The sequence below is a fragment of the Mixia osmundae genome, assembly GCF_000708205.1.
Source record: "Mixia osmundae IAM 14324 unplaced genomic scaffold scaffold_1, whole genome shotgun sequence".
NCBI classification, from domain to species: Eukaryota; Fungi; Basidiomycota; class Mixiomycetes; order Mixiales; family Mixiaceae; genus Mixia; species Mixia osmundae.
The window spans coordinates 811,234-827,245 of NW_014575563.1; the positions used below are offsets into that span (position 1 = coordinate 811,234).

Consider the following 16,012-nt stretch of genomic DNA (forward strand, 5'->3'; position numbering starts at 1 on the left):
AGACGAACGAGGCTCACTTTGAAGCGAGAGACATGAGACCGGCCGAGCTACCGCCGCCGCCGCCCATCATACCGCTGACTTGGTTCTTGAGGAGCATCTTCATGACCGTGCTGCCTGCAGAGTTGATGGCATCTTGCTTGTTGCCGCCCGAGCCGCCGCCATTCTGATCGAAGAGACGCGCCGCCTCGCTCATCGCTTGACCAATCTGTCCCCCGTTCTCAGAAGGGGTGCTACTCGCTGTGCCTGATGGAGACCCACCAAATTGGACTGGAATGAGCCACCGCCGCTCTGGCTTGACGAGCCACCGCCTGAAGTGAACTGCTTGATGGCTTGCATGGCCGCAGCGGAGCCCATGGCCTGTTTCTCCTCCGTCAGCACGCGTCTGCCCGACAAAGGCGAGTGTGACGTACATTGGCAGACTGGCCAGAGGCATTGCCTTGGTTGTAGACTTGCTGGTGGTTCTGCATCGCCTGATCCTCATCGAGATCGTCGGTGTTCTGGCCGTACTGCTGAATGTGCTGCGCAGCCTGAGAGAACATCTGGTTGTCGTCATCGTTGCCCGAGTAGCTGTTCTGAGCATGCGAGACCGCCTGCTGGAGATCGGGTCCGTCATCGTTATTGCCGCCGCCGTAGCTGTTTGCTCCTCCCTGGTGGTGCGGTCTGTTGAGATGAGCTCCACCGCCGACGTTGAAGTCGCCCTGTTGGTTGTTCGAGCCAGTGAAGTTGCCGCTGTTGCCGTCATAGCTCTGCTGACCATAGCCACCTTGCTGCTGCTGCTGCTGCTGGCCGTAGCTATCGTCTGATTGACCGTAGCTGTCCTGACCTCCTTGCTGACCGTAGCCCTGGCTCTGTCCACCCGGGTTACCTCCCTGTCCCTGGGACTGCTGGTACTGCTCGTAAGCTTGCTTGCCCATCTTCAAGAGTCCGTCCATGATGTAGGAGTGGATCTAGCAGCCTCAACCTCTGACTGGGTGTGCTGTGCTTGTGGCAAACCTCGCAGCGACGCGCGACACGCTCGCGGACTGCGTGGCTCAGCGCTCATGAGGGATGCATGCCCACCGTGCCCGACTATCCACCCGTGTTGAGCTACAACAGGCTCACCCAGTCATGCTTGTGTCACAGATACGTGCATACCCGGTCAATTTGCTGCAGAGGCTCGCGCTGCAAGCCAGTATGGGGACGTCTCACCGGTGACCGTCGAGTGATCCGGCGCAGTGCCCGTGTCAAGCAGGTGCTTCTTTGCAGACAGCAGGCCGCAGTACATGGACATGCAGCGGGTCACGCCGCCTGGCTGTCGTTGTTGACGCTGCTCTGCCGCTTTGATATGGCATGCCTCTCCCACCTCTGGCGCAACATTGCCGCATGTCGCAGCTGGTAAGACTGTGTCGATGAGTGTCATGAAGGTATTGGGCTATCCCATGCTGGACAGACATGAGTTGCACGACCGGTCTCGCCGCATATGTCGCATGCAGGCGCATTAGCGCACTCTGGGCGACGATGATCGTACATGCGGCAATATCGGCACGGCAGGAAGGCAGATAGCAGCTCCTCTCCCGGCTTGGCCATCATCTGGATCGTAAACATCGAGGTACCGTGACTGTGAACAGGTGTCTCTGCACGAGGCGATTCAGTGATGCCATTACTGTCGATGGGCAATTCGAGCTGAGCGTGCACGATATCGTCGAAGAGCGTGTAGCTACCCATCTCCGTACTCGGTTATAGCCGCTGCCATCCGGCATGGCATCATAGATGAAGATCTCGAGTTTCTCTGACGAATGATCTCGTCCACTTTGTTCGAGGCACCACAGCCGGTGATAGTGACAGCGACGGCTTCAAATCGCTCTTGTCTCGGCCCTTCATAGGTCGCACTTGGCATTGCAGGACGCTGAGAGATCGTCTCGACCACGAGAGCCCGCAGAGGCACAGACGCACGCCACGTAGGCAAGTAGACTTTCTCTCACGCGTCTCAACGCGCCTTTGCCCGCGTTCTACGTTCAACATCAGCTTTGCTTTTCGATTTTCGGTATCAGGCCTTGCATCGTAAGTAGGCCCATCGTCGCCCGACGTATCATCAGTGTTGACCTACTTCATCGGTCGGTCAGAAGTCCAGAACACGTACACCCAAACGAGCACACGCCACTCTTTTACGCTTCAAAGAAAACAAGCGCAGTTTTCATCCTTGGCCAACGTCACAACACGTCCTTGCCACCTCACTTGACAAGCCAGACATCACACCATCATGTTCAAGCAAGTCTTCGCCGTCGCTGCCCTTGTGGGCTGCGTGCCCGCCATCCTCGCACAAGCTGTGATCAACACGCCCTCACTCATCAGCGGTCAGCCCGCTTTGATCACCTTCAACGGGGTACGTTGGGGCCCTGCTCATCTCCACATACATGGCAGCTGACATCGATCCGCTTTCAGGGCACAGCGCCGTACTACATCTGCAAGTCGCTTTCATCCTCTGCCGCAAACTCGCAGTCGTGCTGACTGTCCTGTCCGTGTTTCACAGCTGTCCTGCCTGGTGCCGACACATCGGCCTCCCCTCTCGAGACCTTCCCTACCCAGACAGCTGCAGGCTCGTACACATGGCAAGTCTCGACCTGCAGGCTCACCTATATGCACACTGACACGACGATCTCTCTCGCCAGGAACGTCGATCTGCCCAGCGGCACCTACATCTCACTTGCTCTACGTGACGGGACCGGTGCACTCTCTTACTCCGCACCTGTGAGTCCGGCCGGGTTACAAAAGGCCAAGGCTGAATTTCGATACGTCAGGTCACCATCGGCGGTAATGCCTCAGCTAGCTCGAGCGCGACATCTGCCGCAGCTACCTCAAGCGCATCGTACGTTCTCTTAGCCATATAGTTGCGATCATACTGATTTTTCACGCAGATCTGCCGCAACCACAAGCGCTGGCACGGCCGGCAGCACGACCGCTTCTGGCTCGAGCCCCACCACTTCCTCCTCATCTACCTCTGGCGCGTCTCGCACGGCCAGCACCGCGTTCGGCCTGACCCTCATCGCTGGCATCGCGTTTGCTCTCATGGCATAGACACACACTCTCACACACCCGTCGATATCCCGCATCCGCCCGGACGCAGACAGACTAGCAATGCATGTCGTCAACAGCAACGATAACGAATGGACACTTTCTATCTTTCTTATACGTCACGTAGGATGCATTAGTGTATTGTGCTATGGCTAGATTAATAGTGATGCTACATCCATGTCTGCGGTACTAGTGAGGTGGCAGACAAGGCAGAAAGTCCATAGAATCAAGAATGCGAGGCTGTGTCGTGAATAATAAGTGCATGCGGTGGTATCAGTCGAGAATGCGGATGACGATGCCGCCAAGATTCTCTTCGACGAGATCTTCGAACGCTTTGCCGCCTTCTTCGAAGCCAAGAACTCGGCGAACGACGGGGCTGAGATGTCGACGATCCTGCGCAGGTAGATCAGCACGAGTGCAACAATGGTCTTGATGATGCAAAGACGAACCACTTCGACACGGAGCCTATCGAGTGCCTCGCGGCAGTCCTCTCGTTCGTCAAGAGATGGCATGAGATAGTTGATGCGCTTTGAGCCCTTCTTCACCCATGCCCGGCGCATCTGCTTGAAGCCCATTTTCCAGTAGGATGGCGTACTGGCCACAGCCAGACTTTCGCCGACCGTGGTGATAAAGGTGGAGTTCTGGGAATGCAAAATACGTCGTGACGCATCGTAGATGCGACGGCCGCCGATTGTATCGATGACGACGTCATACGATGACTCGTGCAGCGAATTGATGACCGCCAAAGGCTCGTCCTGAAGTGTTTCGGAAGCGCCGATAGCCCGGCAGAATGTCTGCGCTTCGGTGACGTATTCTGGCACTTGCGCAGTGATCCACAGGTCCGCCTTCTGACGAAGGGAGATCGCTAGCTGGACGGCGATGGCGCCTACACCTTCGTGAGCATTCAACACCAAGATCTGCGTGCTCCCGGATTAGCTTTAGTCTCATCGGAGTTCGCGACGGGTGCACCTTTGAACCGCGTGGTAGATCGGCGCAGACTTCGTTCATAGCTTGATAGGCCGCGACGCCGGCCAGGGGCAGAGCTGCAATCTGTTCAAGACTGAGCCGACCTTGTGGAGCATGGGCGATGAGACCGCGATCGACCGTCAAGTACTCCGCAAGGGCACCGCTTTGCTTGAGCTCAGCTAAACCGTAGACGAAATCGCCCTTCTTGATACGCGTGACGTCCATACCGACCTCGACAGCTTTCCCGCAGAAGCTTCTGCCTGGGATGAAGCCGTGACTGTTCGGATTTTGACCAAGCTTGTTGACGTGATGTTGATCCCAGAAGTCGACAGCGACAGCAAAGACTTGCACGAGTACTTGATTCGTCTTCAGTTTCTTAGGCGATTCGGCCAGGTTTGTGAGCTCGACAAGTGGCCCACTATTCATTTTACCAGCGAGATGTGGCGGCAAGGCTGCCGCACCGACGGGCTGCTTCTTAGGTGAAGCGAAGACCTTGTCAACGAAGCTGGGCTGCGCTAAGGACAGTGCAGCGTTGCTTGTGATCGTCAATGCGCACATCGTCTGAGCAGGGCCTTTGATCTTTTCGGCCATGAGGTACGATATTCTCTTGGGGTCTCGTGCAGGTCGATAAGCTCCGAGGGGCACAGACATTGCGCCAATGCCTGCCGTCGTGAGCCCGCCAGTCGTTCTGACAGAGGGCGTCGACATTGCGTCGTTAGGTAATGCGCTGACTTGCTCGTCTTCCTCGTCGCTTTCGTATTCATCCTCTTCCTCCTCGCTCGAGTCATCGTGATGCGTAAACCCGTCGACTTCTGACCTTTCCGGCGATTGATGAAGAGAAGCTTGCCTAGACGGACCAGCCGAGGTCGCGGGAGAGCGGGCTGCGCGGCCGACTGGAGAAGGCGATGCTGAGGTCTCGTTAGCCAGTGCAGAGGGCTCGTTGGTCATTTGACTGCGCCGCTTAAATGTGAACGCCTCGTTTGTCACGCTACCTCCGGAGACGCTGCCTTGTCGCGATTGATTTGGAGACCAAGCATCCAATGAGGGCCCGCGAGAGTCTTCGCCAGACGACGAGCCTCTTCGTGATGACGGGTGCGACTGCGCGGTATGACCAACAGGCCTCTCGGCGGTCTCTGGCTCGAGCTGTAGCGGCAAGCCATTGCTGGCAGCGATGATGCTGGCATGCGTGGCGCGAGGCAACCTAGCACCACTGACGGGAGCATACGAGACAGACGACGCGACCGAGGACGCTGAGGTCTGGCGGGCCTTAGACTTTGGCAAGCGATCGTTGACGAGAGATTGAGGCCCGCTGTCGAGCTTGCGTGTACCTGGTTGTACGGATGTCACTTCGATCTCTCTACCATGATCTTCGACAGGCGCAGCGGGATCTACACCTCGTTCGAGCATCGCAGCACGATCTGATTCTGTGCGGGTGAGATAGATCCGAGGATTGTCGGCTTTCTGTGCTGGCGCGGAGGTCTGGCGAGGAAGAGCGTACAATGTCGCAAGACCTGGTATAGGCTTTGCGAGAGTCGAGCTTCGCTCTGAAGACGCAGGCGTAGTCGTCGGCGTCTCTGTCTCGGAGCGATTCGAGACCTCAGAGGTATTTGATGACATACCGTTAGTCAAGCCTGAGCCAGCTAATGCCGGACTCGATTGCCTGGTGTCGCTGGGCTCATTGACGTCCGGTGCAAGTGTAGAGATCGTCTCGGGCGCTTCTGCGACCGCGTTCGGAGTTGCCACAACAGACACAGGAGTGTGCGCTTCGACTTGAGTGGGCGTGGAGACCTGTGCAGAGTCTGCAAGGCCTGATGTATCCGCGGGAACGTAGACATGATAATTCTGCCCGCCGTTGCTATCCCAGTGCTCTGCATCTGAGCCGTCGAGAATGTATCTGATCGCAAGCTGCAGAGTCGTGGGAGCGTGTTCGACTGCGCGGTCAAACACCCAAGTGCCCGACGAGGAAGATTGGGCAATCGAGTCCAGATATGTGGCCCAATAATTTGTAGTGGAGCGCACTGAAATCTCGCGTATGTGCGAATCGGGCCGCACTGTGATATGGCCATGAAGGGTTGTTCTGCTCGCGCTGTGATGCGTAGCCTCGATGAGGGTCATTTGCAGCAAGTTGTTGGGTTTAGCGGTCGAGCTCTGCCAGATGACCGATCCTCTGCGCTCTTCTGGCTCGTTTGCAGGACTAGGCGTGTAAGACGGCGATGGCGACGGCACCGGTGAGGGGGTCAACGCCGCTTGGGTCTGCTCGGGCGTCGCAAGCATAACAGGCGCAGCAGTGCTCGTAGCGCGATCAGTTGCAGGCGGGTGCGCATCGCTGGCAGCGCTCCTCGAGGTCAGATCTGCAAGGGTGGGAAGCGATCCAGAGGTAGCAAGAGGCGACTTGGTCGGCGTGTTGACAGCACTCTCGGGTTCACGCTTCGAAGGGGAGGAAGGTGGACTTGAAGGCTTGGTTGTGGTAGCCGCGAAGACTTCGCGTAGCAAACGAGCGAGCGAGGGCGATTTGGCTTTGCGCTTCTTGATCGACTGTGTGGGCACAGGCATGGCAGGCTCCTCTTGGGCTGCTGCCACCATGCCTGTCGGTCGAATGACCTTGGGTCGATTGGCAGTGACGGGCGCAACAGGTTCCTCGACGATCGCTTCCTCTGGCTCCTCCACAGCATCTTCGTCCTCCTCTTCTACTGCTTCCATTACGCGATGAAGTAGACCGGCGCGCGTCAGCGCTCTCAGAAGCTGTTCAGGTGTCTGCGAGCAACCATCGAACGTCAGCGGTACTTCGATGCTCGACGAGACGTGTACTTACCCTCTCATGCGCGCTCTCCGTGAATTCAGTCAAACATTGCTCGAGATCATCTGTCTCGTCCTCCATCGGCGTTTCCACAACCGCTGCAGGCTCGAACGCGGGCTCTGTGACGGTCGTAGGCGGTGTCGACACTGCTCGCGGTGCTGCCACGACAGGTGCTGGTTCTGGTTCGGGCATGGGAGCAGCCATGCTGGGGGCGTAGACTGCCATTGGCGGAGGAACATACACGGTCGGCACGACGTAGGTCGTGGGCGCTACAGACTCGGCCGGTGTCACCGGAGGCGGTGGCGGCACATACTTTGCGGGCGAGGCGGCAGCGACCGGCTTGGGCGCGTAGACCTGAGCCGGAGCAGGAGCGGCTGAGGCATAGACTCGCGTCGGCTGGGCTGCAGCCTGACGAGCTGGAGCTTGTGCTGGCAAAGGCGTTTCGACGACGGAGGAGAGGCTGGTCTTGTGTTGCAGGCTGGTGTTGCTTCGCTTGCTCTTGACTTTTCTGGGATTGATATCGATCGTCTGAGCCTGTGGGATGGCCGCGGGTGGCAGACCGACGTTGAGCACAGATTGACGGATCTGCTCCTTTGTGGGCAGAATGGTGACACCAGCTGGCTTGACAGGGTTGCGATTGGGTATACGAGTCAAGTTGCTGGGTTCGCTTGGTTTTCTGCGCAAGAAACCCCCGCTCGACGAAGCCGACGACGGTACGTTGCTGGAGGGCAGGACTAAAGGCGGTGCTGTAGATGGCACGCCTCGCTGCGAGATCCCACTGGTGTAGCTGCCGGCCACTGAGGTAGCGTATCCGGTGTTGCCAGAATAAGATCTACTGAGACCTTTGCTGGCCGAGCTCCTCCGTCCTTTGCCATTGTACAAGCTGCTTGGCGGTATCGAGACGAGAGAGGGTCCAACAGCTCCGAGTGACTGCCATTGGGAGCCTGCCTGGCTGCCTGGCCGACCTGAAGCGAATGAGCCAGATTTGGATAGTCTGCTGTGGAAGGAGGCAATGGATCGCTCTGCATCCGACTTGTAGGACTCGAACGAGTAGATCGATGCATTGTCATCGCCAGCCTGAGATCCGGCCCGCTTGGTCTGACGGCCATAGTGTGCGGGCTGCCATTGAGGTGCGGTGCCATATTGCGAGGATCTGACGAGGTTGTTGTGCTGACGCTGTGAGAAGGTCGAGGAGGCTATGCTCCGTGCATCGTCATAGACTGAGCCCTCGTCGTCCTGTCTCTGTCTGCCGGCATTGGCGTTCATGATGAAGTCTCGAAAGGTGTTGTTAGACCGAACGGAGCGTATCGAGCCCGCTCTCGAGGTCGTCCTTCTCACGCTAGAGCCATACTGACTGCCTTCACCAGTCTGATCATCCTGGTAGTAGTCCGAGTACTTGGTCGTCGGCTTGTTGACCAAGCTGCTGTACAAGCTTGGCTTCGGCATGTTGGCTATCTCCTTTTGTCTCACTCTCCGCCTTGCCTTCGGACTTGTCTCTGGTCGCCTCGTGCGCTTTGACTGGGTGCGTGAATGGGTGTCAGGCTAAAGACTTGTCATGGCGGTGTCTCGATCAGCTAGCCGCCTGACGAGATGCCCTCAGCTGTGCCAGCTCGGACTAGAAATAATATGGCTGGTTGACGTCAAAACTCTTTTGTGGGCGATCGCCGGCGGGCGCACTAACACGCGGGTCGACACTTATTAGCTCAGAATCCATCATATCTTCGCGCGACCGGGTGTGCAAGCACAGTCTCTATTGCGTCGCGGGTACAACAGTGTCTCACTTCTTACCGGTCACTGCAGCTCCAGAGATCAGCTCCAGCGTAGATAGTCACGAGAGACCGCGCACGTTTGGCCTTTTCCAGAGCAGCTTTTGACCGTTCGACGAGCTGCTGCTTGTACTTGATGATATCGACATCCGCCTGTGTCGGATAGCGTTAGTCAATCTTGTACACAGAGTGATGCGCACTCGACTCACCCTCGTCAGATTGACGATCTTGCGATCCTTGACCTCCCAGAGCTCTGCAATAGGAGGTCAGCGTGATTCCTCAATGAAAGCTTGCAGACCCACCTTCTGCGACCTGACTGATCAGTCTGAAGTCGTGACTGACAATGACGACACCGCCCTCAAAGTCCTTGATGGCCTGAGCGAGTGCATCGATCGAGCCAGGATCCAAGTGATTTGTCGGCTCGTCGAGCAAGAGAACGTGAGGTTGTTCCTGAGCAAGTTGGGCAAAGACGACACGATTCCTCAATCCGTCCGACAATTGCTTGATGGGTGCCGTCTGATGGGCACCGGAGAGACCGAATCGGCCGAGCTGGCTTCGCCAGGCTTGCGTATCACGTTCTGGGAACCTCTCGTGATAGAGCGCGCCGAAGTAGTCAATCGCAGATTTTTCATATGGTAGCTGATCAGCCGAATGTTGGCTGTACTTTGCGAGCTTCAGACCGGCATGACGCTGGACAGAGCCTTCGACTGGCATGAGGACGCCAGTGATCAGGTTGAGCAAAGTCGATTTGCCCGTGCCGTTCTGTCCGACGATAGCCACTCGAGAATCCATGCTGCCTGCATGTCAGCATACGCAGGCTAAACAGAAATCGATGGAGCATACTCTATGCCGAAAGAAAGATCCTTGTACAGGTAGTTCTCCTTCTTGCCATCGTAAGAGAAGGCGACATCGTTGAAAGCAATGATAGGCGGCGGCATCTTTCGTACGTCGTCAAAGTGGAAGCGAAGCTGCTTCGGTATCGTCACCTTCTCGATCAAGCCGGCTGCCTCCATCTTGTCGATGATCTTTTGCTTCGACTTTGCCTGCTTCACCAAGTTTGCATACGTACCTGCGCTTGCAATGAATCTGGAAGGCGGTCATTAGCTCTTGTCTTGGTCGAAAAGACGGAGGACTTGCTTCTTGATGTGGGCAATCTCTTCCTGTTGCTTGTCGTACGCCTTCATCTGATTGACTTCGTTCTCCGTCTTTGTTCGTACGTAGGTCGAGAAGTTGCCGCTGTAGTAGTTGAGCTTGCGAGATTGGGTGAGGTCCATGATGTTGGTACAGACAGAGTCCATGAAATCCTGGGAATGCGAGGTGAAGACGAGGATGTGATTGTAGGTCGAAAGATACGCTTCAAGCCACACGACAGCTTCCAAATCCAGATGATTTGTGGGCTCGTCTGCCACGACACATGAGCAACTTTCATGAGTGCAAAGACGCGCAACCAACCTAGCAGCAAGAGGTGAGGCTTCACAAAGAGGGCTTGAGCGAGCGCGACACGCATACGCCAACCACCGGACATGTCCTTTGTCGGCTTGCCCATCATCTGCTGGCTGAACCCGAGACCGTGCAAAATTGAACCCGCTTTTGCTTCGAATGTGTTGGGGTCGAGTTCTTCGAGCTCCTCATATTTCCGCTCGAGCGCAAGGTCATCGACCACGTCGGCAATCGACATCTCTTCAATCTCCTTCTCGATCTTTGCCACTTTCGCCTTTGCAGAGGCGACAATGGTGTCGAGCGCGTTGACATCCGAAGGCGCTGCTTCACCCTGGACGAGATAGATATCGATATGTTCGGGAATTTCGACGTCTCTGTGAGCGATGGATTCCAGGAACGTCGTCTTGCCGGAGCCGTTCTCGCCCAGCAAGCCGTATCTTTGACCGTAATTGAGTGAGATGCTCGCATTTTCAATCAGGAGACGACCGTGGAAAGAGAGCGTATAGCTCTCGATATGAATGTCACGGCTCTGACCGTCACTGACGAGCACGCCGGAGCCAGAACGATCAGTGGCCAGCTTGAGCTTTGCCATTGAGAGATCCTCTGCAGAAGTATTGGTCGACAAGTTCGTCATGGGCGTGCCATTGGCCGAGCTCGCCATGGACGGGCTGCCAGTCGTGGTCGAAGGCGAGTCTGTGCCGCTCGCCTTGTCCTTCTTGGCGGCTAGGCGCTTCTGCTTCGATGCCGACGGTGCCATAGCTGCTTCTAATGGCTGCCACAACTTTTTCCGCCCAACTGTCTCCTTCACACGCGTCAAATGATTCGGCCGCACATCTCATTTTTCAGATCAAGCCTGTGGCACGACGCAATCTCGCGGCGAGTGCGCATTCGCTGCTGCAGGAGTCAACGAAAGATGCAATGGACAGAGATCCGGCTCCCCTCTATCGAACAGCGCCTTGTTCGCACAAGGTGAGGCCAGCTCGATAAGGGTATCAGCGTACGAGGTGCTTATGGTGCGTCGGATGGGACTCTTATCTCCTTGATCTTTTGTATCAACTTAGAAGATACGCTGGGGAGGTCCCATTGTGGATTTGACATGGAGCGATCCAACGTTCTGCCATCCCTTCTTGAGAAGCGAGACGAGGAAGTTGACTGGAGCGCAGAAATGAGTGGAATCTAGCGGAAGCAGAAAAGTGCTCACCTGACAACATTGTGTTGGCAACGAGCTGGTCGTCCGTCATGTCGACGTGACCGACAGCGATGGCCATGCACAGAACTTTCTTGAGCTGAAAGCGATCCATCGTTAGCTCGCGTAAGGTGATGGACAGGATTGTCGTACCTGGAGCTTGACGGTCGACTTGACATCGGTCACCTTCTGCGAGAGATCTTCGTTGTGCGAGACAGGCGTAGGGAACTTGCCGGCCTTGGAGAGACCGGGGCCGAGCAGACGAGGGATCTGCTTGATGAGCGCTTCGGAGGCGAGGAAAGCATCGTATTTCTTTGCCATCTTCTTGATGATCTTCTTCTGCTTGTTCATCTTCTTCAAGTCATCGACGCTGTGCTTCGGCATGAGCTACATAGGACTCATAGACTGTCAGACCCACCTCATGTACTCGAGCTCGATCTGCTTTGCACGATCAATGTCGGCAGCGTCGGCAAGAATGCAGACGGTCATGCGAGGTCGGGGGACATGGGGGAGCTTGAGCGTGCCCGCAAAACGCTTGTCACGCTGAGGATCGTAGTTCTTCAGTCCGACTGCAGTGTAAAACGCAGAGTCAGCGTCGTCGTCGCTCGAGGGGAAAAGCGGGACCCACTCTGTAGCTCGACAGTCTCGGTGAAGTTGCGCTTCTTGTCACCCTTTGACTGAGTGAGCAACTCGTTCATGGATCCTCGTACGCTTGACGCTGAGATCTTCGACATCTTGACTGACTGGCTGCTCTCGAAACTCGGTGACTTTCAAGGCTCGCGGTCAGCCACTGTCTTGAATTAAATCAACAGAATCTGGGATTTGACTTCGTCGCGCGCCCCAGCTCCACAGGCTCACTGTCTTGCGCAGCCGATGTCTCAATTCATAGGCAATGTAAGGCTTCTGCTGCTCACGACACCTGCGACACTCATTGCGTTGCACAGACAACGCTCGCTTGGGCGCGATCCTGGCATCACATCTCTGCGCGCGACGATGTGCTCGGTCGGACAGCAGCAAGAGCGGCTCTCCTGCTCATGGGCAAGCATAAGCCTATCTGGGACCCTTCAGGTGCGACATATGTATGTGCATGAGCTTTCCAGCTCAACTCTGTGGGCTTTCACAGTCGATTGCGGCGATTATGTGGTCGTGACGGATGCGAGAGGTGTCGTCCTCACAGGACGCAAGGCAGAACAGAAGGAGTACTACTCGCATTCCATGTATCCCGGCGGCTTCAAAGCGGTTCCCTTCAGACGCATGCTCCAACGCAAGCCAGACGAAGTACGTTTGCGGCTCGCCTGCTCGTGCAAAGGCTGAGTCGGGCGATGACAGATCATAAGAAAGGCAGTCTCGGGTATGCTGCCGAAGAACAAGCTCCGCAAGAGGAGGCTAGAGAGGCTCAGGATCTTCCCTGATGCCGAGCATCCACATGCAGCCAATTTCATACAGCGACACACAATAGCAGATGCGCGACCGCAGAGCGTCGTTCAGAGATTATTAGAGCTCAAGGCGCAAGCGCCAACAGCAGAACGTATCGCAGCTCAGTGATGTACATACTTGTTGACAACAGTACAAGGTCTAAATTTGACGAGAACGAGTGCGCCGATCGACCCAGTCTGTGAGCAGCGCGACGGATTCCTGGCCCAGCTGCCAGCTACCGTCGTTCTTCTGATTGAACATTGTGATGTGCCTGTGTCACTGTGAGTGTGTGCGCTCCATGCGCGAGGGTGGGCATACGCATCGACTTCGGTTTTGACCTTGGTGTTCAGATTGGGCGTGAAGTGATCATAGACGGGCGAGGTGCTGGGAGGCAAATTGATGAAGGTGCGCTTCGTGCCTGTGCTCGTTGTCGGCAGCTGAGTATAGTAGCTGTGCAAGCCTGTCAGCATAGCTCTTCTTGAGCAAGTCGAGACAGACCAATGAAAGAACACGCCATCTTTCTGCACGGCGGCGATTTGGTCGAGCCGCGCTCGAAGAGGTTCGGGCTTCCAAAGAGCGCCTACGAATTCTAGATGATCTGTGACCCAGCTCGTTGCCCATGTGCTGCCCTCGACAATGCTTTGTCGCTGGTACCAAGCAACACCGCCAGCAGTGGCAACCCTGTGGATCTCTTTGCACTCAGCACATAGTCGAGCTTCCAATGACGAGTTGCTGACGCTGCTGCACCAATCGCTGCGCCCGCCCAGCCGTACGATCGCTTCTTGTCTTCTTCCGTCTCGGCCGTCGTCGAGTTGGTCATTGACGTCGAAGCGGCGGGTGAAGGAGCTCTTGTGTTCGCAGGCGCACTTTTTGATCCGCTCGATCCCGTCCCTCTCAAACCTTGCAGAGCACCCCAGCCCAATCCTAGCGTAGTCAGGACGGAATGAGCTTGCGTCGCGTAGCTCGCATATTCTGTTGCTGTATTTGCGAAAGTGCCCGGGTGTAGTCCGAGGTACTACCTTGCACGTTCAGCACGGTGCATGACGACAAGGTGAGTACGTACAGGGGTGTCGTAAGCAATGACGCCGAGGATATCAGGCCATGGCGGCGTGCCGGCAGCTTTGTAGTCATCGACAACCTTGAGCATTGAGTCTGCGGCGACAAGTCCGCCCATACTGCATGCAAAGTCATCGAATGCGATGCGCGAGTTGCGCATAAGACGTACCTGTGACCACAGAGCACTACACTAGCTTTTGGACGGTCGCCGAGCGTAGGATCTGGCGGAGACGCAGCGTCATCGTCTAATGTGATCGGATCCTCTTTCGCTTTGCCTTTGGCTTTGGCAGACAGCGCAGGAGCATGTTGAAGCTCCTTCTCCGCTACTTGTGCATGCAGCCATTCGAGGAAGAGCAGACAGGCTGCTCCCAGCTCGCCTCGAGTCTGGTAGGCAGGATAGACGAGCGATTCGACGATGGTGCCGCGACTGGCGTACTGTTCGCTCAGGATGGAGTTGATCCTTGCTGGGAAGCCTTCGAATGTGTTGTCATTGCCCTTGAAGCCGTGGATGTAGACCAAGATGATGAGCAAAGGCTGCACGGCCATGCTGCCGCGGTGAGGCCGGTGAGGAACTCCACGTCGCGGTGACTTCGACTTTGGCTTGCTGCCCCTCTCGTCACAGTCGATCAAGTCAAGATGGTGCGTAGCGACAGCACATCAGCCTTTGTAGGAAAGAGCGCTGATATAGCTGTCTACGACAGGCTCGCAATGAGGAGAAGTCACAGTACGCGAGCAGGATGCTCACCCAGTGCAGCGCTGACAGGACCACCACAGATCGATGCTTTACCGGTTCAGGGAGAGCAAGCAGATGGAGCTCGGCCTCGTCAACAGATCAGACAGGCGTCCCAAGATCGCAAGCCAGTGTACCGACTTACGGCATTGCGAGAAATGGCGAGGAGAGATCTTGCGCGAGGTATCGAGAAAAGTGTCCAAGATACAAGACAGTGCGTCTCGGCTGACGGCCAGGCCAGTATGCGCAGACAGACTGATGGCGCATTGGCTACACAGGCGGGCTCACTGACTACGAAGTGCGGGATCTGAACGACGAGATCAATAGGCTCCTCAGAGAGAAGTGGCATTGGGAGAACCAGATCATCAATCTCGGAGGGGCAAACTACAGACGAGCAGCGCAAGCGACTACAGATGCGGACGGCAGAGAAGTACCGGGTACACGAGGCTACAAGTATGTACAAGCTTGCACGTCGGCAAGCGCAGCTGCTCAGATCCTATTGCGCAGATACTTTGGACGCGCGAAAGAGCTACCGGGCGTCAAGGAGCTCTTCGATGGCCTAGCGAAAGAACGCGAAGAGCTAGCAGCACTCTCGAAACCACAGTTCTCGCTCTTCGACGGGCAAGGCCCAGAATACTATGGCGACTTGGACGAGAGTGATCCGGCATTGCTCGCGTATGAGCAAACAGAGGAAGCAGAGGGTAAGTCACTTATTCAGCATTGAATTGAAGTCCTCATGCTTGTGCACTTCTAGACTGGAAAGATTCATTCGAGACGCTAGCAGAACTACTTGGCGCAGACAGTACAGCATTCGACATACCGTCATTACCGAAAGCGCGCTATATCTCCATCGACACTGTCAAGCCGATACAGAAGCGCATCGAGGAGGCAGCGGACGAGACGAGCGAACCGGCTACAAAAGGCAAACGCAAAGCCGGCGCTGCCAAATCCCAAGCCAGCAAGAAGGCCAAGACAGTTGCGGATGACGATGACGGGCCAGGTCATGGCAAGATTCTCACCATACTTACCAAAGAGGAGCTGCGGCCGCCTGTCCTACCTACGAGTGAAGAGATAGAGGCCATGATTGTAGAGCGGCAGAAGGCTGCCTTGCTCAAAGACTACATAGGCTGAATTGTATCTATCCGCGTCATACAATGCGATAGCGCGCGCTTCCCGTGGGGGCAGATCGCCACTTTGCATTCCAGATAGCAAGGGCCCTCGAACGTTGCGGTTCAGATGGACTTGGCTTGGCCATCGAGCAAGCTGAGCGTGCTCGTCTGATCCCCTAGAGGTCGTCCGAGGCGCAAGGCATACCCATCCGGTCGGATCCCGAACTCGCAAGTGTCCGCGCAGCCCATCAAGGAAGCGACCGTGCGCGAGCTTTTCCTTGGGCGAGACATCACCGCTCTGCTCCAGCCAGACGCAGAGAAGACGGTCATACACCTCTTTGCCATCCTCCGACGTGTTGTTGACAAGTACTAAGCGCAATTGACTAGACAAATCCGATACTTTGGCGAGCACGTTCACGTTCACGCGAGAACCGATACATCGGACCAAACAGACATCTCCGCCGCCCAATCTACCTCGCGCGCTTCCCCAGACAA

General features: G+C 56.2%; 11 protein-coding genes across 11 annotated transcripts; 4 read left to right on the forward strand and 7 right to left on the reverse strand.

The window, feature by feature from the left end:
* Positions 1–13: 13 nt before the first annotated feature.
* On the reverse strand, positions 14–932 carry L969DRAFT_91653 (uncharacterized protein; the record flags this gene model as incomplete). The annotated part of the gene is made up of 3 exons (XM_014715334.1): positions 14–205; positions 259–357; positions 411–932. 3 exons carry the CDS (start codon positions 930–932, stop codon positions 14–16), a joined length of 813 nt encoding a protein of 270 aa, XP_014570820.1.
* Positions 933–1,138: 206 nt separating this feature from the next.
* L969DRAFT_91654 (uncharacterized protein) lies at positions 1,139–1,704 on the reverse strand (the record flags this gene model as incomplete). The annotated part of the gene is made up of 2 exons (XM_014715335.1): positions 1,139–1,380; positions 1,428–1,704. 2 exons carry the CDS (start codon positions 1,702–1,704, stop codon positions 1,139–1,141), a joined length of 519 nt encoding a protein of 172 aa, XP_014570821.1.
* Positions 1,705–1,775: 71 nt separating this feature from the next.
* L969DRAFT_91655 (uncharacterized protein) lies at positions 1,776–3,140 on the forward strand (the record flags this gene model as incomplete). The annotated part of the gene is made up of 7 exons (XM_014715336.1): positions 1,776–1,792; positions 1,882–2,040; positions 2,103–2,362; positions 2,510–2,588; positions 2,649–2,727; positions 2,778–2,849; positions 2,895–3,140. 7 exons carry the CDS (start codon positions 1,776–1,778, stop codon positions 3,138–3,140), a joined length of 912 nt encoding a protein of 303 aa, XP_014570822.1.
* Positions 3,141–3,324: 184 nt separating this feature from the next.
* Positions 3,325–8,260, reverse strand: L969DRAFT_14400 (uncharacterized protein; the record flags this gene model as incomplete). The annotated part of the gene is made up of 4 exons (XM_014714887.1): positions 3,325–3,444; positions 3,501–3,968; positions 4,021–6,771; positions 6,830–8,260. 4 exons carry the CDS (start codon positions 8,258–8,260, stop codon positions 3,325–3,327), a joined length of 4,770 nt encoding a protein of 1,589 aa, XP_014570373.1.
* Positions 8,261–8,536: 276 nt separating this feature from the next.
* Positions 8,537–10,807, reverse strand: L969DRAFT_84063 (uncharacterized protein). Its single transcript, XM_014715337.1, has 7 exons — positions 10,033–10,807; positions 9,718–9,982; positions 9,424–9,666; positions 8,883–9,373; positions 8,790–8,833; positions 8,661–8,733; positions 8,537–8,608 (listed from the first exon to the last, which is right to left on the reverse strand). The coding sequence occupies exons 1-7, from the start codon at positions 10,775–10,777 to the stop codon at positions 8,592–8,594; spliced, it is 1,878 nt and encodes a 625-aa protein (XP_014570823.1). The 5' UTR covers positions 10,778–10,807; the 3' UTR covers positions 8,537–8,591.
* A 30-nt stretch (positions 10,808–10,837) lies between these two features.
* Positions 10,838–11,063, forward strand: L969DRAFT_43810 (uncharacterized protein; the record flags this gene model as incomplete). Its single annotated transcript, XM_014715338.1, has 2 exons — positions 10,838–10,875; positions 10,934–11,063. The coding sequence occupies 2 exons, from the start codon at positions 10,838–10,840 to the stop codon at positions 11,061–11,063; spliced, it is 168 nt and encodes a 55-aa protein (XP_014570824.1).
* L969DRAFT_84065 (uncharacterized protein) lies at positions 10,920–11,968 on the reverse strand. The gene is made up of 5 exons (XM_014715339.1): positions 11,835–11,968; positions 11,625–11,775; positions 11,360–11,576; positions 11,222–11,306; positions 10,920–11,172 (listed from the first exon to the last, which is right to left on the reverse strand). Exons 1-5 carry the CDS (start codon positions 11,938–11,940, stop codon positions 11,078–11,080), a joined length of 654 nt encoding a protein of 217 aa, XP_014570825.1. The 5' UTR covers positions 11,941–11,968; the 3' UTR covers positions 10,920–11,077.
* A 79-nt stretch (positions 11,969–12,047) lies between these two features.
* L969DRAFT_56548 (uncharacterized protein) lies at positions 12,048–12,843 on the forward strand. The gene is made up of 4 exons (XM_014715340.1): positions 12,048–12,100; positions 12,151–12,274; positions 12,330–12,484; positions 12,536–12,843. Exons 1-4 carry the CDS (start codon positions 12,080–12,082, stop codon positions 12,749–12,751), a joined length of 516 nt encoding a protein of 171 aa, XP_014570826.1. The 5' UTR covers positions 12,048–12,079; the 3' UTR covers positions 12,752–12,843.
* L969DRAFT_14405 (uncharacterized protein) lies at positions 12,782–14,224 on the reverse strand (the record flags this gene model as incomplete). The annotated part of the gene is made up of 6 exons (XM_014714888.1): positions 12,782–12,893; positions 12,941–13,072; positions 13,121–13,303; positions 13,360–13,637; positions 13,686–13,797; positions 13,848–14,224. 6 exons carry the CDS (start codon positions 14,222–14,224, stop codon positions 12,782–12,784), a joined length of 1,194 nt encoding a protein of 397 aa, XP_014570374.1.
* Positions 14,225–14,450: 226 nt separating this feature from the next.
* On the forward strand, positions 14,451–15,991 carry L969DRAFT_605787 (uncharacterized protein). Its single transcript, XM_014715341.1, has 4 exons — positions 14,451–14,622; positions 14,687–14,861; positions 14,916–15,109; positions 15,163–15,991. The coding sequence occupies exons 1-4, from the start codon at positions 14,457–14,459 to the stop codon at positions 15,537–15,539; spliced, it is 912 nt and encodes a 303-aa protein (XP_014570827.1). The 5' UTR covers positions 14,451–14,456; the 3' UTR covers positions 15,540–15,991.
* On the reverse strand, positions 15,641–15,862 carry L969DRAFT_91663 (uncharacterized protein; the record flags this gene model as incomplete). Its single annotated transcript, XM_014715342.1, has 1 exon — positions 15,641–15,862. The coding sequence occupies one exon, from the start codon at positions 15,860–15,862 to the stop codon at positions 15,641–15,643; it is 222 nt and encodes a 73-aa protein (XP_014570828.1).
* Positions 15,992–16,012: the final 21 nt, after the last annotated feature.

What these genes read in the sequence shown, in the direction of transcription:
- L969DRAFT_84063 (XM_014715337.1), bottom strand. Translation starts at nt 10,777, where the DNA reads ATGGCACCGTCGGCATCGAAGCAGAAGCGCCTAGCCGCCAAGAAGGAC. An exon ending in GAGATTGCCCACATCAAGAA is followed by an intron (nt 9,667 to 9,717) that starts GCAAGTCCTCCG and finishes ACCGCCTTCCAG; the next exon opens with ATTCATTGCAAGCGCAGGTA. An exon ending in GATCAGTCAGGTCGCAGAAG is followed by an intron (nt 8,834 to 8,882) that starts GTGGGTCTGCAA and finishes CTCCTATTGCAG; the next exon opens with AGCTCTGGGAGGTCAAGGAT.
- L969DRAFT_84065 (XM_014715339.1), bottom strand. Translation starts at nt 11,940, where the DNA reads ATGTCGAAGATCTCAGCGTCAAGCGTACGAGGATCCATGAACGAGTTG. An exon ending in ATCGAGCTCGAGTACATGAG is followed by an intron (nt 11,577 to 11,624) that starts GTGGGTCTGACA and finishes GCCGAAGCACAG; the next exon opens with CGTCGATGACTTGAAGAAGA. An exon ending in AGTCGACCGTCAAGCTCCAG is followed by an intron (nt 11,307 to 11,359) that starts GTACGACAATCC and finishes GATCGCTTTCAG; the next exon opens with CTCAAGAAAGTTCTGTGCAT.
- L969DRAFT_56548 (XM_014715340.1), top strand. Translation starts at nt 12,080, where the DNA reads ATGTCTCAATTCATAGGCAAT. An exon ending in TGTCTCAATTCATAGGCAAT is followed by an intron (nt 12,101 to 12,150) that starts GTAAGGCTTCTG and finishes TGCGTTGCACAG; the next exon opens with ACAACGCTCGCTTGGGCGCG. An exon ending in GCCTATCTGGGACCCTTCAG is followed by an intron (nt 12,275 to 12,329) that starts GTGCGACATATG and finishes GGGCTTTCACAG; the next exon opens with TCGATTGCGGCGATTATGTG.
- L969DRAFT_605787 (XM_014715341.1), top strand. Translation starts at nt 14,457, where the DNA reads ATGCTTTACCGGTTCAGGGAGAGCAAGCAGATGGAGCTCGGCCTCGTC. An exon ending in CCGGGTACACGAGGCTACAA is followed by an intron (nt 14,862 to 14,915) that starts GTATGTACAAGC and finishes CCTATTGCGCAG; the next exon opens with ATACTTTGGACGCGCGAAAG. An exon ending in GCAAACAGAGGAAGCAGAGG is followed by an intron (nt 15,110 to 15,162) that starts GTAAGTCACTTA and finishes GTGCACTTCTAG; the next exon opens with ACTGGAAAGATTCATTCGAG.